We start from the raw sequence: 26,265 nt of genomic DNA, 5'->3' as shown, positions 1-26,265 counted from the left end.
ACCATCCTACCTCCCACACCCATGGCAGACATTTCTAAGTCAATCATAATGCTCTTTCTCACAGAGCCTGGTCATTGTCTCAGACTCTTTCTCAATGCTGACATTCACATGTAAGATGAAACTTATCTGTCGACTCTGCTTTTCTACACCAAGGTGCTCCAGAGCCTGCAGGTGGAGTGCATGATGTGGCAAAAAAGTAACTCAGGACCACTACCTAACACTGGCAGGGAGCTGAAGCTATCACCTTCATGCCCAATAGTAGGACTGTTAGGAGAATGGTACCTGGGTGCATTTTCTTTAGTGTGATTTTCTGTATTTTCTAAATCACCTACAAAAAGTAAATATTAATTTTATAATTAGGGGGAAAAAAGCTATTAAAATTCATAGTTGAAGCAAAAACAAACAAACAAACAAACCTGATATCAAAAGATAAGGATCTCCTCCTTGATTAGCCTTCCCCAGCCCCAAAGCCCCCAGAGATGCCTAGACTACACTCCAGAGGCCCTCCAGGACACCTGCCATTTAGAGAAAGTATAGGAGGGGCAGGCATGTTTCCCCAGAAGAAAGAAGCCTAAGTCAGACATGGTTGATGTTCTTCATCTAGCGGAAGGGCTGTGTGGAAAGAGGCCTTTGACTTAGTGAGTCAGTATGGAGACCCAGGAACAGCACGGAGAAGTTATGGGGGCAGGTGTGGACTCACTAGGGCTGTACCCCATTACCTCACAGGACTGGGTAGTGAGTTTTCCAACCAGAGAAGCATTCTAGCAGATAATGGGCAACTCAGTACTGGACTGGATATGGAACACTGACAATAGAGACCAAAGCTGTCACTGGCTCACTCTGAGAGATGACCACCAGCTCAAGCCACCACAGCTGCCAAACTCTAGCCAAGCTTCCAGGTCTCGTCCCTTCTGCCTCTCTGGTGGTGGCAGGGCCATGTCTGTCTGTAAGAGGAAGGCCCATCTACTCAAATACCCAGATGGTGTTCTGACTTTCAGCTCCCTCATCTTCCCACATCTAAAAAGTCCAGAAACAATGATAAATCCAAGGAAAATCAGAGCCCTCCTTCTGACCCTCTTAGCGCTGGAACCAACCAACCCTAACATCCAGGCTTTGCTGGACAAGTAGGCTGGGGCTTTACTTGGTGCAGGCCAGGAGGTGTGGGGTTGAGTCTCTGCCATTTAATAGCTGTGGGCACGTCTCTTAGCATCTGGGCCTCAGCAGCCTTGTCTGTAAAACTGGTATAATATTACCTTCTCAAGAACACTGATGGGAAGATCAAAAGCTATAATTTATATAAAATATCAAGTTTGTGCCTGGCACACAAAAGGCAGTCAATAATGTTAGCTGCTACTATTATAATTATTCACCCCACAAATAGTGTGCCAGGTGCCTAATGTGAAGCCAGACCAGGTATTTAGAGATTCACAACATATATCCAATCCCTGCCCCGAGGAGCCTCCCATCCATTAGGAGAGACAGACAAAATACAAGGAAATGGTCACATTAATTACACCTAACTGCAAAGAAAGAAATAAGAAGGGGACCTCCTAAGACAGGGTGGTGAAGGAACATTTACCCTGAAATGGAAGCATGGGGGCGCAGAAGACAGTATTCCAGGCAGACTTCCTCAACACCAGTCCCAAGGTAGGCATAGGCATAGGCTTGCTGAGAGAGAGGAGCTAGAAAAAGCCAGAGAGCCTGTGTGTGGTGGGCAAGGGGGAAGTGTGGGGCCAGGCAGGGCTGCAGGACTGGGTAGGGGCCAGACCAGGCAGGGGAAAGGAATGCAGCTTTTTTTTTTTAAGATTTTATTTATTTATTTATTTATTTACTTACTTATTTATTTATTTATTTATTCATGAAGGAGAGAGAGAGAGAGAGAGAGAGAGAGAGAGAGAGAGAGAGAGGCAGAGACACAGGCAGAGGGAGAAGTGGGCTCCATGATGCAGGGAGCCCAACACGGGACTCAATCCCAGGACTCCAGGATCAAGCCCTGGGCTGAAGGCGGCTGAAGGTGGCGCTAAACCGCTGAGCCACTGGGCTGCCCCAGGAATGCAGCTTTTAAGCTCCTGCAATGACATGGTTTTTCCTGGCGGGATTTAGGCAGGGGAGTGATGGGGGGGACAATTCTCTTTTTAGATTGTTTTCCTGACTCATGATTCTTGCTCTGGAGAACATTATCACCCATTTCACTAAAGTGAACCAACACAAATGAAACAATTTAGTGGACAAAGCCAGAAAGGTATTACCCATTTTGGACTATAAATACCAAGCAAGTGGTCCCGCTGGCACAGCCCAGCGGGCTTCACAGAGGAGGTGACAGGAACCGGGCCTCGAAGGTTGGGAAGATCTGAGCAGGCAGAGGGTAGGGCATGGCTAAGCACACAAGGCAGGGAAATAGAAGGAACCAGGAGCCAGAGAAAGGGAACACTGTTCCCAACCCCAGGTGTGCAGCCCCACTCAGCTTCAGGGCTCCCAACACTCTGTGAGGAATATAGAGCTGTTCCTCAGGATCACTGTCCTGAGGGCACTTGGGTGACTCAGACAGCCAAGTGTCTGCCTTCGGATCAGGTCATGATCTAAGGGTCCTGGGATGGAGCCCCATGTCAGGCTCTCTGGTCAGTGAGGAGTCTGCTTCTCCCTCTGTCCCATTCCCCGCTTGTGCTTGTGCTTGCTCTCTCTCTCTCTCTCTCTCTCTCAAATAAATAAATAAAATCTTAAAAAAAAAAAAAAAAAAAAAGATCACTGTCCTAGTCTTCCTTTTTCCTTCTACCCAGGATCCAGTGGAGGGACAAGTTACCACAGAGTCCCAGAACCACTACTCCTTGCTCCTGCCTGGGTGCAATCCCCACAGACAGGGGAATAAAGGACCTAGGAAGGGAATGGTCCTGGGAAGCCAAAGGGTCAGGACTTCTCAGAAGCTGCTGGGGAAGCACTCATCAGCCGCCTATGCAAAGATAAGACCCAACTGCTCTGCTTCCTCCTCAACTTCCCACTCTGTCAACAAAAAGGAAGAAATGGGTGCTCACCAGCAGCAAGTCACATGACAGGGCCTGTACTCAGCCCATCAGAGTGTTCCCAGGACAGGGTTGGGGACCTTTGCTCTCAGCCCAGATTTCACCTGTGGGGGGAAGGGCAAGTGCTGGGTGTGTGTGAGCCCTGGCTAGCCAGAGACCCCCGAAGACAGTTACTTTTATCTGGTGAAGCCCTGAATCCAGGCCTCAGGTCCAGACGGCTAAAAGGGCAAGGCAAACCAACACTGAGCTTTGATCCAACACTATTCTTGTGCCCAAATCTAGCATATTGTTACCTCCTCCCAAAATCCTGCTGTAGAAAGCAGAGTGAGCCCCTGGCTCTCTGTTTTATTGGAAGGTAAATGGATTCTTTTTTTTTTTAAGATTTTATTTATTTATTCATGAGAGACACACAGAGAGAGAAAGGCAGAGAGACATAGGCAGAGGGAGAAGCAGGCTCCATGCAGGGAGCCCGATGCAGGACTTGATCTCAGGACTTGATCCTGGGACTCCAGGATCATGCCCCAGGCTGAAGGCAGACGCTTAACCGCTGAGCCACCTAAGGATCCCAGAGAAATGGATTCTTAAAAGAGAGGATCACTGAGTGGCCTGGGAGCTAAGCCTGGCTCTCTCAGGAAGATGGGCCAGGTGGGTTCTGACTCATAGTGGGGCTCCACACCACCATCTCTCAACTCTGTCCCCCAGCAACCTGCCCTTCAAAACAGGATAAAGAAATCAGCCGACTTCCTCCACCTCCTATCCCAGAAGGCCTGGAGGCTGCTATCACCTCAGTTGCTCCTCCTCCCAGAACTCAGGGAGGGAAGCGTCATTAACCTATTTTAGAGACAAGGGCCCTGAGAACCCCAGAGCAAACTGTCAGAATAAGAAGCGGAGAGAGGAGAACCAGTGGGGCCCAGAGGTGGGAGGTCCTGTAGGCAATGGCCAGAGGCAGCACCTGAGCTCACTTCCCACAGTCCCCACAGTTGGCGAGATGAAGAATGACGGGCACTTGGTTTGTCTCCCTTCCTCCACCGCCCATTTCAGCCCAGACTCCCAGACCCACTTGGCTTGTAATCTGAGCCAACCAGGAACCTGGAGGTTTCCAGATTACCAAACCTGGCCCCAGCCAACAGTTCAGGGGACAGGAACAGAGGCTCTTGCGTGGGTTCCAGCTGCGTCTGTGTATGCACAGTCTTGGGTACACACACCACACACACCCAGCCATCTGCATATCAGGAAGTGTTAGGCTGAGAATAGTCTCACACAAACACGGTAGGAGCAGAGCCAGGGGGCTGGGTAATGAGTAGGAGATCTGGGAGTCGGCCACAGAGAGGAGCGATTTTTTTCCCTGCGCCCCTTGGTCAGGTCACCCCCAAAGAGCAAGGGGCTTTAGCAACTAAAGGGCTGTGAGGGGAGGGCTCCCAGCTCAAGGAGAGGGCGGGGAGGCTTGATGCTTTATCTCTGTGGCTCATTATCTGAGGTTGAGGCCGTAGAGGGTCCTGCCCCCTCTTCCTGGGGCCCTTCAGTGCAGACTAGGTCAGACCAGGTTCCGGCCTGGACCTGGCCTCTCCCCTCCCTCCTGGGGACAGGCAGGATGTGCCCTGGGTCACCTCAGGATGCCTCAGGACTCACAGGGTTTGCCTTCGAGGCATGAGCTGTTAGAAAGGTGAGGCAGGGAGGGAGTGTCTTGGCCCTCACATCTGATGTTATCTTTGCCTGGACACAAGGAAACTCACATGAGGCCCAATGACTGATGGGAGCACAAGTTGGAATCTGCGAGTGGCTGGCCTCTGCTGAGGACGCGCCTTCCCTCCCTTCAGGGAAAGGGTGTGTTGACAGAAACAGGTCCCGACATGTGTCTCTCCCAGCGCTGGACACAATAACACCAGCTAAGGCTTCGTCTCCATTCTAAGAGCTTCATGTACAAACTCATTTTGTCCCCACAACAACCCCACGCACACAGTGCTAATCTCAGGGTGGGCAGCTTGCACAGGGTTCATTAACCTGCTGAAGGGCAAGAGCTGTCAAAGGGGGACACTGGCACGCAGTCTGGGTCCTTTGTCTGAACTCCTCTCAAACACACATCCTTTTAGTGATGACTACTTTGCTGCCCCCCCCGCCATTCTGCACTGGCAATTCACCGTCTGTGAGGTGCCCTTCACTTGTGTCTGGTCCTCTACCTGTCCTCCTTCCTTCAGCTAATCTGAGTGCCTATGTACCTGGCTTTTACTAGGTCCCCCAAAGGATCATCTGATCTTCTCAGCCCCATGACAAAGAGAGAGAGGAGGTAAGAGGATTATTCTCATCTCCAGATGAGGAAAATGAGGCCCGAGGAGGTTACTCATGGCTTGCCCAAAGCCAGTGGTTTTCAAAAAGGACAAAAAGAATGTGGCCCAGTACATACATATATATACACATATACAAACAACCCAAAGTTAAGTGAAACAGTGTGTGATGCACACTAATATTTTCTCAGTTAAAAAAAAATATTGGTTCAACTTATGTTGATTTCATAACACACTAATGGGTTCAGATGCAGAGTATGAATAACAGTGCACTGAGTCTATGATTAATGGCAGAGTCAAGTCTTGCCCTAGTTCTGGCCCCAGACCGCAGTCCTTGTCTATCTGCTATACTGTCCATAACTTGAAAAACATTGCTGTGCCTACCAATAAATTCCCAGGGAGAGCTACCACAAACTGAACCCAGGCAGTCACAGAATATCTGCACTTTTTAAAATAAAGATTTTATTTATTTATTTGAAAGAGAGAGAGTGTCAGTGGGGGATAGGAGGAGAGGGAGAGGGATAAGCAAACATGGGGCTCGATCCCATGACCCTGAGATCATGACCTGAGCTGAAATCAAGAGATGGATGCTTAACCAACTGAGCCACCCAGGTGCCCCAAAGTACCTGCACATTTCGATAGTTATTCCTTGGGTGATAAATGCCAAGTCAGGCATTGGGTGACAACATCTCACATCCCACAGCAAGTATATAAAGGTCTATCTTACAGGGACCCCTGGGTGGCTCAGCGGTTGGGCATCTGCCTTTGACTCAGGGCATGATCCTGGGGCCCAGGATACAGTCCCACATCGGGCTTCTACAGAGAGCCTGCTTCTTCCTCTGCCTGTGTCTCTGCCTCTCTCTCTCTCTCTCTCTGTCTCTCATGAATAAATAAATAAAATCTTAAAAAGAAAAAAGGTCTTACAAGTCTTGTAAGAATGAGTTTCTACTCATCTACATCCTCATTTCTTATTCTCCCTTTTACTGATATCATCCTATGTTTCAGACTGCAAAACACCCAAGGGAAAGAACTTTATATGCCACAGTTACTCTGCATTATATCTAGCTGCATCTAAGGAGCACTTTCCTCAAAGGCAAAAACTTCTTACACCTGTGTAATACCTTTATCTAATATAAATAATATTTCCCTCCCAGTCTGAGTCTCACAATGCCTCCATCGTGGGAGGAAACTGAGGCACCTTCACAGAGGTGAAGCTATGGTGCTTCTCAAATGACACAGATACCCTTCCACTTCCCATTTCCTGCCACGGGGTCTTGGGATGGCCTCAGCTCTGTACCCCAGGGAGGAGGGACTAGGGGAATGCCAAAGAAGGCTCAGCTTGATAGATTGGTAGACTGCCCAGAGCAGTGTGGAGGTGGATGCTGGGTCCCCATCTGGACGGAGTACCACCATTGATTAGTAATGCCTGTGCGTGGTCATGGGCCATGAGCATTTGCCATCTCCAACCTGGCTGTGCTTCTCCCGCCTTTCCCAGGGCAGGTAACAGAGGGCTGAGGCTGAGAGGCACAGGCCCCTTTCTGGCAATGACCCTGGCCACCCAATGTCAAGTTGTCAGCAGAGCAATACAGACTCTGCTGGTCCAGGTTCCCCTTCTTCCCCAAACCCAAAAGTAATTTTCGAGCATGACGCCTACCAGCAAGCCAGAGCATATACTCACCAGCAACAAGGCTTCCAGTTGGTTAATGTAGATCTCTTCACTGGCCAGGAACCCCGAGAGAACCAGCTTCCTCATCTCCAGGCCTTTCCCTGCTTCCACCTGTATGAAAGCAAACCAAGAGCCAACAGCTCGTGAAAAAGGAGGCTAAAAACCCGAGTGACCTGTTTTCTTGCCTATTTTCTCTTTATCACTTTTGTAGGGAATAAAAGCCAGATATGTTTATTATACTTTGGAAAATACAGAATAAAAAAGGAAAAACAATCACCCATATTTCTGTTGCTAACATCTTGCTTTCTCTCCTATATTCTTTTTCCCACATTTCCTTATTTGCTATCCACTCATCCACCTATTCAGTCTTGTAACAGTGAGCATGATAACCAAGGACCTGGCCTCATGTGTAGGGGGCAGTTTAACAGGGGGAATACAGACCAAAGAAATTAGAGGGGTGCCTGGGTGGCTCAGTCGTTTAAACGGAGGACTCTTTTTTTTTTTTTTTTTTTTTTTAAACGGAGGACTCTTGATCTCAGCTCACATCTTGATCTTGGGGTCGTGAGTTCAAGCCCTGAGTTGAGCTCCACACTGGGTGTGGAGCCTACTTTTTAAAAAAAGAGGGCAGCCTGGGTGGCTCAGCCGTTTAGTGCCGCCTTCAGCCCAGGGCGTGATCCTGGGGATCCAGGATCGAGTTCCACATCAGGCTCCCTGCTTCTCCTTCTGCCTGTGTCTCTGCCTCTCTCCTCTCTCTCTCTCTCTCTCTCTGTGTGTGTGTCTCTCATGAATAAGTAAATTTTTAAAATAAATAAAAATTAAAAAAAAAAAGAAAAAGAAAGAAAGAAGGGAAATCAGCTACGACAGAGGCAGGGCATGGTCACATGGGAAGACCCAACAGGGGCTGGAAGAGGCTCCCATAGTACCAACTGAGAAGGATACAGAGAATGCGATAAACTGGCCACAGGAGCCTCATCTTGTGGCTTTCTAGCTTCACCTCTGGCTATATCTTCCTGTCCCCAAGGGCTCCAGCCCACAACAGAAGATGCTAGCTGGGGTCCTCAACATCACCCAAGCATTTCCTAACTGCCTCATTGTGCAAGCCACATATCCTAACCAGCCTCCTCCCCACTCCAGGATTCCTTCTCCTCTATGGTGATTGTGCCCCATTTAGCCTTGAAAGTCTGTCTTGTTAATCTCTTACAAGGTCTCTGTTCCACCCCTCCCTTCTGCTGCGGGCTTTGGCTCTGCTACCTGAATTCTTCTAACTGACCTCTGCCTCTCCCTCCTCCCTTCACACCACACACCAGAGCCAGGTTAACCTTATGAGAGCACCAGCTCACACCTGATGCTTGTCAAGGACTTAATACCAATACTGTAAAACCTTGCTATTTGCAACAACATGGGTGGATCTAGAGGGTATAACAGTGAAACAGGTCAGTCATAGAAAGACAAATACCATATGATTTCACACAAAACAAACTAACAAAGAAAAAGAAAGAAACAGAAAACCAGACTCTTTGTAGAACTATATAGAAGAAACTGGTGGTTGCCAGAGGGGAGGTGGGTCAGAGGCTGGGGGAAATGGGTGAAGAGGATTAAGAGTACACTCAAGATGAGCCCTGAGTAACACAGAGAATTGTTGGATCACTATATTGTACACCAGGCACTAATGTAACACTATGTTAACCATACTGGAATTTAAAAAATAAAAATAAAAAAATCAACATTGCAAGATGTGACTATTCAGGGATTCAATTAGGTCATTCATTTATTCATCCAACAAATATTTACTGAATGGCCACCAGACTCTGTAGATATAAGGAGAAGCAAACACACAATAATTCCTACTCTTATGTGGTTTATAACCTAGAGGAAAGACGGTAAAAAAAAAACAAGTAAATATAAACATGTAACGATACACTGTGATATGGGGTCTGGCTTAGTCTTTGCTTAAACACCTTTGCCAGCTCCTAGCTCCTCTCCCTCCCCTGCTGCCATCCCCTACAGACGGCAGATCTGTTGGCCTTCCCAACCTGCTGGGAGTGTTCATGCCTCTGCACTTACTTCCAGCTGCCTAAGAGGCTTTCTCCACCCTGGCTCTTCTCTGGGCAGAGACCCTCCCATCTGACACGTGGGCCCTCTTGTGAACTGCCAGGTGATCCTGGGGGGCCTCTGAAGCACACTCTTCTGCATATCCCTGAAGGCTGGCAGTGCAAAATACCCCCAGCATGTGGGCACCTTATATTTATTAAGCCTTGTAAGTTCCTCTTGCACTCCTTTAGCCCTCCAATACCTCACTGAGGTCGGTACTATATTTTCCATTATGCAAATTGGAAGCAAATAGGACTTGGAAGAGGGAAGAAAAGAGCCCAGGGTCACACAGCCAGGAAGTGGCAGAGCTGGGATTCCATCCCAGTCCTGGGAATACCAGATTCTAGGCTCTTCCACTGCTTTAATGATGTCCTTGTTCTCATTTTCTTTTTTTTATTATTATTATTTATGATAGTCACAGAGAGAGAGAGAGAGAGGGGCAGAGACACAGGCAGAGGGAGAAGCAGGCTCCATGCACCGGGAGCCCGACGTGGGATTCGATCCGGGGTCTCCAGGATCGCGCCCTGGGCCAAAGGCAGGCGCCAAACCGCTGCGCCACCCAGGGATCCCTCATTTTCTTTTTCAAGCATCGGATGCTTACCTGGAATCTCAAACAGAACCCTCTCTGGGCATTACATGCACACCCTTACTTATTTAGCACAGGCTGGGAGAGTGAATGAAGCTATCAGAAATTTCTGAAGTCTGGAGAAAAGTGGCTTTCCCCTAGCTGCATGACCTGCCCCATTGCGTTCCCACAGCTTTCCCACCCTTCCCAGGTGAGGGCCTGCATCCTTGGCCTTCCATTAGCAACCGGTTATCAGCTCTGTGCCAGAGGCTGCTGCCCTCAGAGTCTCTGAAATGTATCTGACCCTGTGATAGAAAAACAACGTCCAGGGATCCCTGGGTGGTGCAGCGGTTTAGCGCCTGCCTTTGGCCCAGGGCGTGATCCTGGTGACCCAGGATCGAATCCCACGTCAGGCTCCCGGTGCATGGAGCCTGCTTCTCCCTCTGCCTGTGTCTCTGCCTCTCTCTCTCTCTCTCTCTGTGACTATCATAAATAAATAAAAATTTAAAAAAAAAAACAACGTCCTGCCAAAGATAGTCCCCCAAACCTATAATTACAGCACCTTATATAGAAAAAAGGATTTTTGCAGGTATGATTAAACTAAGGATTTTTTGATGGAGAGATGACACTGGATTATGTAATCAAAAGGGCTTTTATGAGGGGGTGGCAAGAGGGTCAGAGTCAGAAAAAGCAATGTGACCAGAGAAAGGGAGCAGGGGAAGGGAAAGAGATTGCAAGACTGCAAGATGCCACACTGCTGGCTTTCAGGACCAGGATGGGGCCATGAGCCAAGGAGTACAGGGAGCCTCTAGAAGCTGGAAAAAGGCCTGGGAATGGATTCTCACCCCTAGAGCTTCCAGAAGGAACTGCTGAGCCTTTAAGACTAGTGCATAAGAGAACAAATTTGTGTTTTAAATCACTAAACATGTGGTAACTTATTTCAGCAGCATTAGGAAACCAGTATGGACGCTAAGTTTTAGGGAAGGACGATAGTTATTTATTGATGGCTTCACAAGTACCAGGCACTGTTCTAAGAGCTTTCCAGGAATTAACTCACTACAATCCCACAGTCTGGAAGGTGTTGTCATCATCCCTCTGAGGCACAGAGTGGAAATTGCCAGCTGCTTGGAGCTGTTGGCACTTCAGGCAGGCAGCACACCCTTCAAGGAGCAAAGTCCTACTAGCTGGAAGCAGAGCCACAGCCCTAGCCCCTGATGGTCAGATCTGAGGCAGCCCCCTTGCACGTCTGACAAATGGAAACTCACCTTCCATGTTGGGGGCCAGTGCTCCCCTACTGCACCCCACTCCCTTCCTGTTCCCTGACAACCAAAGATTTACCTGAGGGCCTGGAAAACATCCTGTAAGAGAAGTCACTTGAAGCACATTGTGAGCTTAGCTGTAGGGCTGGTTGGACTAGGACCGGAGTGTAGACCTGGTGATTGCAGCTCCTGCCAAGCTCCCCCATCTTGGCATGAGCACAGAACCTGTGACAGTCCTTGCGACAGCCCATTTCAGCAAGACCCTCTCCACAAGAGACTCTACCTCAGAGTCCAATCTTGAAAGAGCTCCCCCAAAGTCAATAGTCACCTCCAAGAGTTCCACCCTCGGCTACTCTCACTCTGAAATTTTGGCTGGCATAGGGGTGGAAGTGGTGGAGAGCTTGAGCATGTGAAATTAAGTTCTGCTCATGTTACCAACAAGAGGCCTGTTCTCAGTTGCCACCCAAAACCTCTTCCCTTTTTCTCTTTCTTTTTTTATTTTCTTTCCTCAGACCCACATGTTCCTGGCTTAGAATTATCCAGAAATTCACAATTGTTTCTTCAATCCTTGTGGGGCTATTCTTATTTCATAAAACACCAGCACTGGACATTCATTCACTCTGCCCTATGTGCCAGGCCCTGGGAATACAAATACAATGGTGAGAGAGATGGTCTCTGCCTCCAGAGAGCCCTCCAGAGGTGGTGCCCACATACCCAGAATCCTCAGGGCCAGTATTCTGAAGAATTCAGGTCCCCCACAGGATGGCAGCCCCCAGCATAGGGAAGCTGCCTTCTGAGTGACACTGTCTCCATTTCTTCCCCAAATGGAGTTCATGAAGTACAGCCACTGTGGGCTTGTTCATTCCCAGCATTTTACACAATCTGCTAGGCTGAAAGTTTGTCGGCTCCCTCCGCCCCCCTGCCCCCCGCCCCCCATCCAAGAGCTCAAGTCCCTCAGGTAGGGTCAGTATCTACAAGGTAAGTTTAGCCAGCTCTGGCCTGGTCTTCTACAGAGTTTAGAGGCTAAATAAAAGGCCCTAAAGGTTTGGCTCGAGGCCAAATCAAGATAGGATCTGTCCAGTAACTTTGACCTCCTCCAAGACAATAGTGAGGACTGAACTGGCAGGGCCACCTGCCATTCAGAGCCTTAGGCCACGTGGCACCACACACAGTAGAGTTCAGTTCACGGGCCACACCACTTTTCAAGGAGCCCCAAGCAGGATCTGCACAGAGTAGATGCCACTGGGTCTAGGGGCTGTGCCCATGCTTACCATCAGCCTCAGGACAGCTGGCCCCTCTCTGAGCCAAGACAATGCAGAGACATCCAGCCATTCCTCCTCTTCCTAGCGCTAGGCACGGGGGAGGTCTCCTTCAGCTATTTCCTCAGCAGAATTTAGAGGGTGGATCCCTGTGTTTTAGGCTCCTTGCTGTCCGAGACTTTAGGCAGGTCCAGCAGTGTTTCCAAAGGCCAGGTATTCATATAACCATTCGTGTAGTTTTGTCATACATACCACCTGCACTACTGGGTACTTCATATTGTTCTTTACAACTGACTTCTTAAAAGCACAGCCTTGGGGCACCTTCCTGGCTCAGTTCCTTAAGCCATTAAGCATTTGCCTCAGGGATAGAGCCCCTCATGTGGCTTCCTGCTCAGTGGGGAGCCTGCTCTCCCTTTCCTTCCTGCACATGCTTTCTCTTTCTCTCTCAATAAATACAATCCTAAAAAAAAAATAATAATAATAAAGCACAGCCTTACCCCAAGCATTGTATTTGAAATCGTAAGATGTATAAGTTGTATTTTCCCTAATATATGTTAAAATATAAGCCTACTATTAAAGTGCAAAAATTACACCTAGGTGCCACCTAAAATCACATCTCAAACCATCATATGCGCAGCTCACACTTCAGGAAACACCTCAATGGGGGACACAGGCATGGCCATCACCGCCAGTGGGGGCCGAAGACACTGGGGCAGGTGAAGCAAATGTAGGTGTTTCCAACTATTTAAAAACTGGCACAGAATAACACCTGATGGGTTAATCTGCATTACAGAAGGATTTTTCTTCTTGACAAATGAGTTCCTTTAAATAGCAGCTTTTAGATAGCATGGTTGCCATCAGCCCTACATACCTTTAAATAGAATTGTATGAAAGATATTTGGAAAGCACACAACTCTGTACCGCCAGGAGGTGATGTTGCTATCGGTATTAACGTTATTGTTTATAGAGAATTAACTCCTCAAAAGGAAGCCTGGGTTGAAAGACAGAGCAAGCTCCAGCCCCAGCTCTGGAGGAAACCACTTTTCACCTCTGTTCCCCAGGAAGATGGAGCATCTCAGAGATGACACTGAAAACAGGATTGATTTATAGGACTGACATTTGGACACATGCTCACGAATACAACCATGGTTTAAAGTAAGTACTCCTGAAAGAAAGTTACAGCAAAGAGAGAACTGCCTTGGATTCCCACCTGCTGTTGAGGAGAGTTTCTTACTCAAGACGGTGAAGACCATCCAGAGCCCAGGACAGGAACGCACCCTCCAGAAGTGCCCTGTGAGTACGCACGTGTGCACATACACACACGGACACACACGTGCACCCAGTCCAACTCTGACCCAAACACAAGTGGTCTCTCCTCCCCCAAAGTTCATACCCTTTTATCAGAACCTTGAGAACTTTCTCATTCTATTCCTATTATCTGTGCACTTGTCCCCTTGCCCTGAACGGAGAACTCTTTGTGAAAAAGGACCATGCCATGTTCATCTTGTCTCCTCCCCAGTGCCAGGCAAAGTGCTTTGAATAGAACACAACCTGGCAGTGTTTGTTGAATGAATGGATGAGGTTTCTCCCCACCCCTCTGGTAGCCACCTTGTTTGCCTGCTCCCTCTATAACTGACCAAGCTTGGGAGAGAATGAGGGCATCCTAGAGGTGTTCAGGATGAGATGGGGGCCTGGGATTCTCCAACACTCAGGAAGGGCCCCTTCCCCCATGCTGAAACAAGTCCAGGAATATTGAGGCAGCAAAGAGGGGAAGACTCCATCTAGGTGCTCAGAGGACTCTGGGAGGATCCGGGGTTTTAGGACTGATGTGTGCCTGGGCCCCCTTGGCATCTGTGTGCTTCCTCCTTGGAACACCTCTGAGTAGGAGAAAAAGGTCGGGAACATGGTACACCCTTTGCAGGCCCCATGAAGCCTCCCTCACTCCACAAATTCACTGAGCATCAGTCACGTCCCAAGCTCTGTGCAGTGTTCAGTAGTGAATACAACATGGCTCTTGCCCTTGAGGATAACAGGGCATAATTGAGGAGGCAGGTGTCTAGAGTTCTGAGCAGACTGAAATACAGGCTAAGACCCAGGTACAAGCCAGAGTCTAGAGAGTAAGGGTGGATCCATTAGGTAGTACATGAACAGGACTCCATCTGTGCTGGGGAGGAGTTCTCAGAGAAGGCCCATTAGGGACCCACACACACACACACACACACATCTCCCATCCCACACACTACTTAGCTCCCAACCAGTGTTCTTGCTTCATTACCAGACTTTTCCCTATCCTGTTTCTGGTGGGAAGGTTGCTCAGATCCTGAGTGCAGAGGCCTTTGCAGGCCCAGTAGAGATGTGACTTAACCCCAGTGCTCTGAGCTAGTATCAGATGAGAGAACCAGGGGTGGGATGCTAGCCACTGCCAGCCTCCCATTACAGCTCCTCTCTCCACAGCTACAGCTCCACCCAGACACCCCACATCAGCCATCTCCTGTGGGTCTGTAGTCTGTTTTTTACCTCCATTAGCTTGTCCTCTGAACCACACTGCAGTGTGGGTGTGGCAGGGCTGTGATCCCCATCTCAAAGGAGGGACAAAGAGGCCCAGAGAGGCCCAGTGGCAGCCTCCTGCCCACAGCAATGCTCTGTGTACCACACCCTCTGGGGTGCAGACGGGCCCGGCAGGGAAAGGGGCACAAATGGACAGGGTGGTAGGCAACCTGGCTTGCAGTCTGCAAACTCCCTGCCATACATTCCCACTGGCATTCCCTTCTAGCCACAGAACAGAGGTGATGAGCAAAAGGCAGAGGTTAGGGCTCTTAGAAGTGGGCTAAGGTGAAAGAAAGGAAGAATCAATGGTGCAGTGTGCCATGCCTTCAGGCAGCACTGGTGTGGTTGCAAGGAAGGTAGACCCCCACCCCTGGGGAGGAGGTGAAGAGAAGGAAAGGGTATTGATGCACAGCCCCCTCTTGCTCTGCCTTCAAGGCAAGGGCTATGAAAGGACAGGACCACTGCTGGGGAGAATGTTCAAAGCCCTAGACTGAGTGGGCTGGGGCCCTGGCAGATGCTTCTTGCCTACACCCACCTTGGGAAAAATGCCTACCCACCTGGCTCCTGCCTGGAAGCCAGCTGTTATCACCCCATTTTCAGCGGATCCAATTCTTTTCCTTCAACGGAGCTCAGTGACCTCTGGCTCCCAATCTTTCCCCATGCTCTCTGGCCTCAACTCCCAAGTCTCCTTGCTCAGAAGCAAGTGGCCCCTTCGGCCAGAACTTCAAGTGCCCTTATCCTACTGTAGCCATGGAAACAGTGAATTATGGCCTCCTGGTTTCAAGTCCACCAGCTCCTCTGGGGCAGCAGGCTCACAACCACGGCGGTGCCCACCAGGTGACTTATGTCACTGCCAGAGAAAGACCCCAGCACAGCTGGCCTGGGGAAAACCAGCAGCCACTCCCGCTGCGGACAACTGGTCCGGGGGGAGGAGGAAGGCAGGCACCGTACCTCGGCCCTGGGAACAGCTGCCAGAGAGCTCAGCCCCTCGCATCCCCTCGCTTCCTGCCCCTGCCGGCCAGAGTGCGGTGTGTCCACCCAGCCATGAGGTCTGTGCACAAACCAGCCATTTCTGCCCGCACACGGCTGCACACGGCTTCGGCAGTCGAGAGCTGCCAGCCCTGCCCCTCCCCCGACAAGCATCCAGGGCGTGTCACGTTCCCACCTTCACGGCCACCAAGAAGGGGGACCCTGAGCCGGGGCTGGTCGGGGTTCCCAGCTCGCACTCCTCCAGGAGAAACACATCTTCATCCTCCAGCACCTTGTCCAAAAAGCCTATAGCCTCCTCTTCCTCTTCCATGGCAGCCGGAGGCGCGGAGGGCAAACAGGAAGCGAGGTCCACGCAGCAGCAGCAGCCGTTGCCGCCGCCGCCCCCGAGGGAGGCAGGCGGGCAGGGAGGGGAAGAGCGTGCAGGGCAGGCCTAGACCAGCATGCTGGCCTCCCCGGAGTCAGTCCTGGCACCCGGCCACCGGCTCCCGATGAAAGGCTCCATTATGAACCTTTTCCTGCCGCCGCTTCCCAGCCCTCCCGCGCGCCGGGGCTGCGGGCCGCCTCGCGCGCGTCCCCGGCCCGGAGAGGGGCAGCCGCGCTCGGGCAGCCCCGCCGCCGCCGCCGCCGCCGCCCCGCCGCCCCGCCGCCGCCGCGAGCGCAGGGCCGTCACCGGAGAGACCGCGCGGCGCGCCGGCGGGCCAGGAGGAGGCGCCCCCGCCGGCCGCCGCGGCCCTTCCTGCGGTGCGCGCCGGCCCGGGCGCAGGCGGGGCCCCGCGCTCCCCGGCCGCCGCTCCCGAGCTCGGGCCGGCCGCCCGCCGCCGCCGCCCCGCCGCCGCCGCCGCCGCGGGCCCCAGCGATCCCGCCCTTTCTGGACTCCGAGGCTCGCGTTTGCTATTAATACACAGGAAATGCACGACTTGACTTGTGAGGTGGAGCCGTTCCCTCTGCGGTCACCGGCCGGCGGCTGGCGGAGGCTTCTGGAGCGCGGAGGAGGGGCGAGGAGGCCGCAGACGGGCCGGGCGCAGGGGGAGGTCTGCTTCCCAGAGACAGGCTTTATTTACAGCCCCTCGCCAGAGCCCGGGCAGCAGGGGGAGGAGCGGCGGAGCAGCTGCCCGCGCGGCCTCTGGGAGGGCCGGCGAACCTCGCTGTCACCTTGGGGTGGCCACAAGCTGAGCCCCCTGCTCATCTCTGCCTCAGGTCCTGACACCTTTGCAGAGAGGAGGCCAGGGCCTGCAGAGGAGACAGTTTCTATCACCACTGTGGTTGGGAGAACAAGGCTTTGTGCAAAGGAGGCCTGGGCCGCCTCACTGCAACAGAACCAGAAGTGCCAGCCAGGGTCTGCAGCAGGCCCACCTCGGACGGCGGGAGGTGCCACATCTCCTACTCACGGATGCTGCTGGGATGAGCAGTCCCACCTCCCTGGGGCTCTTCTGCCTCCAGAGAGGCCTCTGCCCAGTAGAGCCAGCCTGATGGCAGAGGATACACATAAACCCAGGACGGGTAACACCAGCTGCCCTTCCCGCTCCCAGCCTGCTTCCCTTGGCTTTAGCGAGGGTGGCAGAAGCGAGATCCACCCAGATAGTGAAGTCCACGTTGTGGTTGTCTAGGCCCCAGCCAGAGGGGAGCATCCATTTACTCTCCTGAGGGAGGAGTTCAGGGACAGCACCTGGGAAAAGCTCTTTCACCACACAATACCTAGGGCAAAGGTTGCAAACTCCTGTAGCCGCCAGAGTGCAGCTAGGTAGGAGTGAGCCAGGTAGGAGCACGGTGGAGTGAAAAATTCCACCACTCAGCTCCAGCTAATGGCTGCTAGGGCAATATAAGCTTCAGGGTGCCCCATCTCAGATTGTCCTAGAAAAGCTGGGGATTTGGATTCTTAGCTGATCTCTCTCCATTTAAAAATGATGGCAGATAAATGACATTAAAACAAAACGAAGAGGCGCCTGGGTGGCTCAGTGGTTGAGCATCTGCCTTTGGCTCGGGTCGTGGTCCCAGGGTCCTGGGATCGAGTCCTGCATCAGGCTCCCCTCAGAGAGCCTGCTTCTCCCTCTGTATATGTCTCTGACCCTCCCTCTTTGTCTCGAGGGAATAAATGGATAAAATCTTTAAAAACAAACAAACAAAATGAAATGAAACATGGTGCAGTCTAAATAAAACACATCCATGAACTGAACTAGGACCACAGACAAGGCTGCAGAAGACTGCAGAAGATTGTTTCTTTGAGGAAAGTTGGAGTTGTGTAGGTGTGGGAGATCGGGGCGGGGGGGGGGTGTTCCCCGAATATCCCCACTGTCCCATTTCCTCACTGGACCTGGCATCTTGGAATCCAGTTCAGCATCACACACTACCAACCCACTTCCCTTTGTAAATCTGCATAACAGGTGCTACCAGGTAGATGAAGTAAAAATTCAGAATTCTGGGTGGTGATCAAGTGAAGATTAAGGATTCTGGGTGGTTTAAGGATTCTGAAGCCCTGAAGCTTCAGCCCCACACAAGCCAACACCCACAATCTCCCACCAGCCCCTAGACAATGTCTCCAGCCAGGGATTCCCCTGAAATCTTCCTGATGCTTCTGGTTCACAATGTTCTCTCCTAAAACATAGTTGCCAGGACCAGTCAGCATGGCTCCTAATGATCCAGTGTCTGACCTGTCCATCAGTGTGTGTATGTACCACCAGCCTCCTTATGCACATGTCACATACCCTGTTAGGTGGTAATATTAGGCCACAGCGGGGAGGACTCAAACTCTTTGGAAATGAGCTCCAAAGGAAGATCAACTGTGCACCATCCTGGGTCCACCTGACATCACTGCCTCACCTTTCCACTGGATACCTCAGTTAAGAACAGGGCCCCTGGCTGAGCCTCCAAGCTGGATGGAAGTTTGAGGAGAGAGGAGAATGGAAATGGTTTATCCCAACTCCCCAAAGAAGTCTGTGGAAGCTCTGAGTTTGAGGTGGGTGGGGCTCCTGCTATTCTGTTGGAGTTGAGAATATGTCCTCATCGCTGACTGCCTGTCACCAAAGGTGAAATACAAACTGAGGGATTTGGGGTAGGCTCTTTGGGGCCTCAAGGCTGACAGGGTTCCACAGAGGCACACCCCACCTTATACCCCACCCCCTCCCTCAGTCCCTGGTTTTTCCCTGTCCTTGCCCTGGCTGGGTTATAAATACCCGGAGCACATCTGAAGGGCCCTTTCAGCCACAATTCCTCATTTGGTTTGGGCGGGTGAGGCTGTTCCCAGAGCTTGGGAACAACTGGGCCTGGCATTCCCCAGGGCATAAGTGTGCCAGCCCAGGGCTCTATGTCACAGCTTCTGTCTCCTACCCTGCAAGTTTCAAGTACATGGCAGGACTGCCCCCACTGATCAGACAAGCAGGTGGAATGGGAGAAGGGTCTAAAAGCCCAAGGGCCCCTTCTATGTCCCTTCTCCCACCCAAGTGAGCATGAAGTACCCTTAGAAGTCTCCTGGAGTATCCCCCTCTTCGTTTCCCATGCCCCTAGCCAGTATATCAATACCCACTTCTTCCCCAAACCCTGAAACCTCTCAGAAGCTGCTCCCTTAACATCCAAGGCATCTCTGCTCCACCCTACCCCAGCTGGCTGGAAATTCCAGTGAGTAACTAGAATGCCCTTCAATCTTCATCGGGCACACAGACACCACTTAGAGGCCCTCAGTCCTCCCCCTGGTGGGGGGGAAGTGACTCACAAGTCCCAGCAATGCTCCCTCCCTTTCCCCTACAAGTGCCCGAGCCAGCCCTGGACCTGAGCTTCCTCTCTGCATCCTCCACACTCCACTGCTTCAGCCTGGCTCCTGCTCCTCCTTCCAGAGAAGGAGCCTGTTTCAAAGGTATCTAAACTGCCTTATTCCAAAGCCGGAGGCCTCCCTCTCCTACTCCACAGCCTCTGCAGTCTGGGCTTTGGCAAATCCCTCAGCTCCCATGAGCATGCTAGTGCTGCTCTGACCGCTCTGGCTCAGGCTGGCCCTTCTTTCTCTGGCCTCCTGTAAACTGGAGTCACCCATTCAGGACCCCAGCCTTGGCCCGCTGCTCTCTACCCTCTCTACCTCTCATCCCTTCTCGCTTCCAGGCCAATGGCAACCCATCACCATTTGTAGCTCCAGCATCTTGCTCAGCTCCAAGCATGACATCTACACTGTCAAGCTGCATCTCTTCCCTTGGAAGTTCTACCGACAGCCCCTCAACTCCACATATCTAGACCAAATGACCCTTCTCTCTCCCTAAGCCAGCTTCCCCTTCTGGCTTCTCCCCTTCTGTTGGCAGGGCCACCATCTTGCAACTCTTCCTTCCCCCAGGCCCCACATCCCTTTTACAGAATCCCTTTGGTTCTTCCTTCTTTTCCTTTTCTAAAGCCACCGCCCCAAAGTTTGCATCTCACTCCTACACTGTCAGGATAACATTCCATTCTGAGTCCTGATCTTGCCTGTCCATCTATCTGTTCACTTGTTTGCTCTTTCATACCCAGAGAAGGCCTGGCATTACAAACACAAATCCAAGAGTGCTCTCAACCTATATCAAGTGAAGGACATAGTAACAAAAGAGACAGTGTCTCAGTGATCAACAGGGGAACGCAGGACAAAGGCACTATCCCTGCCTCAGAGGAAAAGCCTCACAGAGAGTGGCTTCTAAACAGCATTTGGAAAAGGGGAAGAGTTTGTGGGCAAAGAGAGGAGGGAGGCCAGAAAGGAGAACTTCTTTCTGTGCAAACACAGAGAGAGGCCAGAATAGAAAAGGGGCAGGAGGTGAGTTTGGAGAAGTACACTATGGAGGGTGAGGGGCACTGACTGCGATTTTTCTTTTCTCTTTTTTCTTTTCTTTTCTTTTCTTTTCTTTTCTTTTCTTTTCTTTTCTTTTCTTTTCTGAGAGAGAGGTGGGGAGGGGCAAAAGAAGAGAGAGAATCCTAAGCAGGCTCCACACCTAGCATGGAGCCAGATGTGGCGCTCGATCACACAACCCTGAGATCATGACCTGAGCCAAAACCAAGAGTCAGACACTTAATTGAGAATTCTGACACTTGCCAAGCCCACACTCTCAAAGCCACTGATAGTTTCCTCTCCCCAAACCCCATGGTCTTCCCTCATACTCACTCTCCATCCCTTATTCTCTTAGTCACTAAATCAATAAGTATTTATTAACTGCCTACTGTGCACTGGGCATTCATAATGCTGCCACAAATGGGACACTATGTCTACTTCCATGGAGCTGATAGGCTTAGGGTCAGACTGACCATTGTCAGTCTGGCCAAGGCAGTGCCAAGAATGGGGCACTATCTTAGAACTATGGGGCTGAGGTACAATTCCGCCAGAAAGGATAACATGGAAGTGTCTGTTGTGATTTTAAATTTTCACATCCTCTGATCCAGCAACTGTAAAGGATTTTTCTGAAAAATATTCATTTTTTTCAAAAGATTTATTTATCTATTTTAGAGGAAGAGCATGCACAGGAGGGGGGGATGAGTCTTAAGCAGACTCTGCACTGAGGGCGGAGCTGGATGTGGGGCTCCATGTCACAATCCTGAGATCATGACCTGAGCTGAAACCAAGAGTCTGATGGACACTTAACCAACTGAACCATGCAGGTGTGCGCCTATGTAGTTTTAAATGTTCACACTCTCTGACTCAGCAACTCCACTTTAAGACATTTTTCTGCAAAAATATTTCTACAAGTGCACAAAGATCTGTGTATGAAGACATTCACTGCAGTAATGCTTATACCAGCGCAAGACTAGAAACAGCCCAAATGTCTAGCGGAAGTGGATGGTTAAGTGAATTACGGCACATTCGTAAAGTGAAATACGTGTGCAGTCATAAAGAAAGAAGAATGAGGTGGATCTTTACTTACTGATATACAAAATATCCAAGACCTACTAAGTAAAATAAGGAGAGCAAATTGCATAACAGTATACCAGTATGATTTAAGAAAAAAGCATATACATATTATATGTCACATGGAAAAATAAGGAGAAGTATACAACCAACTTTTAACAGAAGTTCTATCTGTAGGATGGGACATTAGGAGATTTTTACTTTCTACATTATATATTTCTGTAAAGTTAATTTTCAGTGATGTAATCAGAGAAAATAAAGAAGTTAAAAAAGAAGTGCCACAGTTGGGAAAGCAGACTGGGCTCTGAGTGTACAAGACAGATGCAGCTGATGCAGCAAAGGGGGAGTCACAGAAGGTTTGCTGGAGGAGATGACATTGAAGTTCACACCTCGAAATGACCAGGGGTTAGCCATGTGAGTAGAGATGGCAGAGAAGGCAGATGGGACTGTGTGAGGCACAAGGAAATGAGTTCAGTCTGGGTGGCGAGTGTGCATTCATTCGATCACTCAATTGACATTTACTGAGCATCCGCTATGCATCAGGCACAGTTCTAGGCACTAGAGTTTCCAATGAACAAACATTTGGTGACAAAACGGACAAGACTCCATCTTGGAGCTCACATTCATGAGGCTGCAGAAGTAGTCAGGGGCCAAGTGGTCAGATCAAGCAGAGTCTTGACAGCATGGCTAAGGGTTGTATTTTACCACTAGGAGAAAGGAATGCATTGGAGGTTTATTTTTATTTTTATTTTTTTTTTGCATTGGAGGGTTTTAAGCAGGGAATGACATGACCATTATTCAATGGTCTTGCCTCCCATTAACATCAGATTACTCTTTCTGAAACACTGCTCACTCCGCCCAGCAGGAAGCCACCAGGTCAGCTTCAACAAGGGGAATGGGGCCCTTGCTGGCAACTCAACCAATCAACAGCCTCTGCTTCTCGTTCTCCCCTGAACTGGTCAGGCACATTCTCACTTCCCGGCCTCATACTGGGCTTGAAGCCTCTTCTCCCTCCTCTATGACTATCCCTGGCCCTCTCAACTTTCTTGGCAAAAGCTGAAGTTCCACCTCCAGATTTTCTGGAGCTCAGTAGACTCTGGGCCAATAGGAACAGACACCACCCAATGGGAACTGACCCCAAGGGGCCAGTGCCAGGGGTAGGCAGAGTCTGCTACAGCCGCAGATCAAATCAGACGCATCATCTTCCTGGTAACCGTGCTTCTCCCTCTGCCTTTCTCTCTCTGTTACAGAAGTCATTCCAAAAGTCATATATAGTTTATTACATAAAGCCAATGTTGGGAAGATGCCAGTACATGATACCCCTTATATGGTAAAACAAAAACAAAAACAAAAAGAACTCCCCTAGATCCTGGATTTGAATCCTCACTCTGCCTGTTGCCATTTGTGTGACCCTGGGCAAGTTGCTCAAGCTCCCAAGGTCTCAATTTCCTCATCTGTAAAATGGGGACAATTATAGCACCAAGTTCGGGGTTGCAGGGAGGACTAGAACATGTAGGGCAGTGCCTGGCAAGTGTCAGCCCTTGTTAGGCACTAGCTATTCTCCTTTCCTTTGGCAGTGGTGGTGGGGTGTGGGGAGCACAGAAGTGGGGGGCCCTAGCTCACTCCAAGCCTCATCTCCCACCTCTTCTATTGGGCCCAATGCCATTATCCTTTTCTCAAACTTCAGGAGGTTTTCTCACATTCCAGAACTTACACAGCCTTCTTTATCTAGAATGTTTTCCTGACCAGGACCCAAGCAGAACACTATCTACTCTCTGAAGCTACCTCCCACGGACTCCCCTCCCTGGTTCCCTGACCTGAGGTCACATGATTCCTCCCTTGGGATGCTGTGCATCTCTCAAGGCTGTTGCACAGACGGCCTTGAAATAGAGGGAGTATGTGTGTGTTGGGGGAGGGGGGTGTCAGGAAAACCTCATTCCTGCTAATTCCCCCAAAGAGTTGGAACAATATCTTATAAGTAGGTGCTCCGAAAATACTTAGTGAGTAGACATGGAAGCTTCTAGGGCAAGGCAAAGGATCTCTCAAGAAGATAAATCAAGGGGTTCAGATTAGATGAATGATTCCTATGGAAAGTGGTTGTATGATGGGGGCTCCTGGGACTAAAGGGAACACAGTCCTACTGAAGGAAACCAGGCTGAGGGGCGGGGGAGAGTGAGAATCCACCAGTGCCAAATGCAGCAGACCAAGTGTGGCTTTATCTCGATTTCCCAGCACTTCCATCCTTCCTTAGCACACAAACTCTTGGCAGTGGGTTGGTGTCCAGCAAGGTGGGCTTAAGGGGAGCACCTTGCAGTGGCAGTCAGGGAGAAGGGAAGGCAGATTGTGACTAAGTGAGAAATAGCCCAAGACAACTCTAACCTCCTTCCCAGCAACCAGGCTCGCCTTTTTGTGCCTCTCCCCCTGTTGAATCCTGCCTGGTGGTGTCCCCCAGAGGGGCCTTCACCACGGAGGAATGCTGCTGGGAGCTGAGCCACCTCTGCAGGACTAGAGCAGGGACAGGAAGGTCCTAGGGCAGCCAGAGCTGGTGCCTCATGAAGAACTGGGTTCCCATCCTAGGAGAGATTCAAATTCAACTCCCACATTGGGAGTGGGTCCTCTTGTGTGGCATGGCATAAAGTGTTCTTATGGATCTATGTCACTTGGTCCTTGCAGCAGCCCTTCCAGATAGGAGGCATTTATCCTCATTTACAGCCGAGGGTACCAACACTCTGCAAGTTGCCCAAAGCCACACAGAAAAATATAAAACAAAGATGCCAAGGCTCCTATTCTGGAGAGGTCACAGAGAGCAGCTGTGATGAGTACCCTACCACTTACCAACTATGGGGCCCCGCATGGGTTGTGTAACCTCTCTGCATCCAGGTTTCCATATCTGCAAGAGGGCCATAACGGTGCTCTTCCTCACAGGGTCATGATGAGGGCTAAGAGCATTGATGTTTATAAAGTGCCATAACAGCGCCTGAGTTTAGCAACTGCTGTGAAAGTGTTTCCATGCATTCTCTTTGTTCTACTACACAGGTAGGAGATTGAGGGATCTGGAGGCCCTCCAGACAGAAGCAGCCAGTCCACAGCCTTGAGGGTGGAAGGCTCACCAGCACATTGTCCATGTAAAAGAAAGCACTAACACACACCAGTGGAGAAATGAGGCTTGGTGCAAGTCCGAGCAGCTGTGATGATGAAGAGGAAGGGGTAGGGAAGACGAGGACAATGGTGATCATTTCAACACTCTCCCACTCTTACTTTGGATTCTCCTGCTAGCTGAAGTCTGAGCCCCTCAATTAATCCTTTTATTAGAAACCTCTGAACTGGGGCAGCCTGGGTGGCTCAGCGGTTTAGCGCAGCCTTCAGCCCAGGGTGTGATTCTGGAGACCCAGGATCCTGCTTCTCTGTGTCTCTGCCTCTGTGTGTGTGTGTGTCTCTCATGATTGAATAAATAAAAATCAGAAAGAAAGAAAGAAAGAAAGAAAGAAAGAAAGAAAGAAAGAAAGAAAGAAAGAAAGAAAGAAAGAAAGAAAGAAAGAAAGAAAGAAAGAAAGAAAGAAAGAAAGAAAGAAAGAAAGAAAGAAAGAAAGAAAGAAAGAAGAGAGAAAAGAAAAGAAAAAAGAAAAGAAAGAAAAGAAAAGAAAAGAAAAAGAAAACCTCTGAACTGCATGCATCTGGGTACCACAGGAACTATAGAATGAGTCTGACACTGAGCAGTCCCATCCACACACGTACAAACTTTGCAATTGCAAAGTGCTCTGCCTAATGCTGTCTTATGGAAACCTCACAACAGCTGTGAGGTCAGGAGGGAGGATATTCTCAGTATCTTCCCTGTACAGATCTGTCAACTATAACCCAGCCAGGGTGAGTGACATCCCTCAGGTCACACAGCTAGAAAATGCTAGCACTAAGACAACACCAAATCTTTGCATTGTTTCCGTTTTTTACTGCATCTCCTAAGAGGGGAGACAGAGGAGTCTATGGCTTATAGGGAGCAAGCTTTTCTGTAAGACCACGGTCCTGGCAGAGGAATGTCTGTCCCCACTTGTTGGCTGAGATCAAGAGTCCCTGCCCTTCCTTCCCAAGGTGAAACCAGACACTCTCAGCTGAATCGAGCCAGCAGTGGTGTGAGGCTCCAGACCTACTAAGGAGCCCTGCTCAGCTTGGGCTTGAAGAGAGTGAGGGGTTTGCAGGGCAGGGCTTCAGGTTTCACCCTGATGCCCAGTGAGCTGCACAGCTGGGGGTATATCTAAGACAAGAGCAGTAGAGCAAGGCTGTTGGGGACATGTTGGGGAATGAGCATTGTGTGTCCTGCCAACACTATAGAGACCTGGCTTCATCTAGGCTACCATACCTCGCAGGACTGATCCAACTCCAGAAAGGGGGTTGCAAAAAGCAGATTCAGTTGTTATCTAAGAAATATTCATTAGCCTAGGTCCTTGCAATGGTCTTGGCTCCAAAAGCTGGCAAGAAAAGTCCTGTGGGTCCCAGTCACCAAGGACGGAGCATCATGATGAGCCCGACCTAATGCTGCAGGCTTTACCTGAGCTATCCCAGTCCCTCCTCTCAATAATCCTTTGGATAGGTGAGCCTATTTCAAGATGATCAGGGAGCACCTGACTGGCTCAGTTAGTCAAGCATCTGATTTCATCATAGGTCATTATCTCAGGGTCATGAGATCAAGCCCCACATGGGGCTCCATACTCAGCATGGAGTCTGCTTGAGATTCTCTCCATCTCCCTCTGTC

The 26,265-nt window shown here is 50.2% G+C and overlaps 1 protein-coding gene across 3 annotated transcripts in view; it reads right to left on the bottom strand.

Annotated features, from left to right (window-relative positions):
• The window catches only part of ABR (ABR activator of RhoGEF and GTPase), a 187,692-nt gene that overhangs the window by 66,458 nt on the left and 94,969 nt on the right, over positions 1–26,265 (bottom strand). For 2 of the 3 annotated variants that reach the window (XM_055318262.1, XM_055318234.1), the window contains one exon: positions 6,978–7,076. In XM_055318262.1, coding sequence (XP_055174237.1) covers positions 6,978–7,076 — 99 coding nt within the window. Of the gene's footprint in view, positions 1–6,977; positions 7,077–15,851; positions 16,283–26,265 lie in introns of those variants that run through there. The other variant, XM_055318244.1, reaches the window with a different exon arrangement.

This window comes from Nyctereutes procyonoides, unplaced genomic scaffold (genome assembly GCF_905146905.1).
Source record: "Nyctereutes procyonoides isolate TBG_1078 unplaced genomic scaffold, NYPRO_anot_genome, whole genome shotgun sequence".
NCBI lineage: Eukaryota > Metazoa > Chordata > Mammalia > Carnivora > Canidae > Nyctereutes > Nyctereutes procyonoides.
The sequence above is the reverse complement of the archived record's forward strand: the minus strand, read 5'-3'. Positions and strand labels throughout refer to the sequence as shown.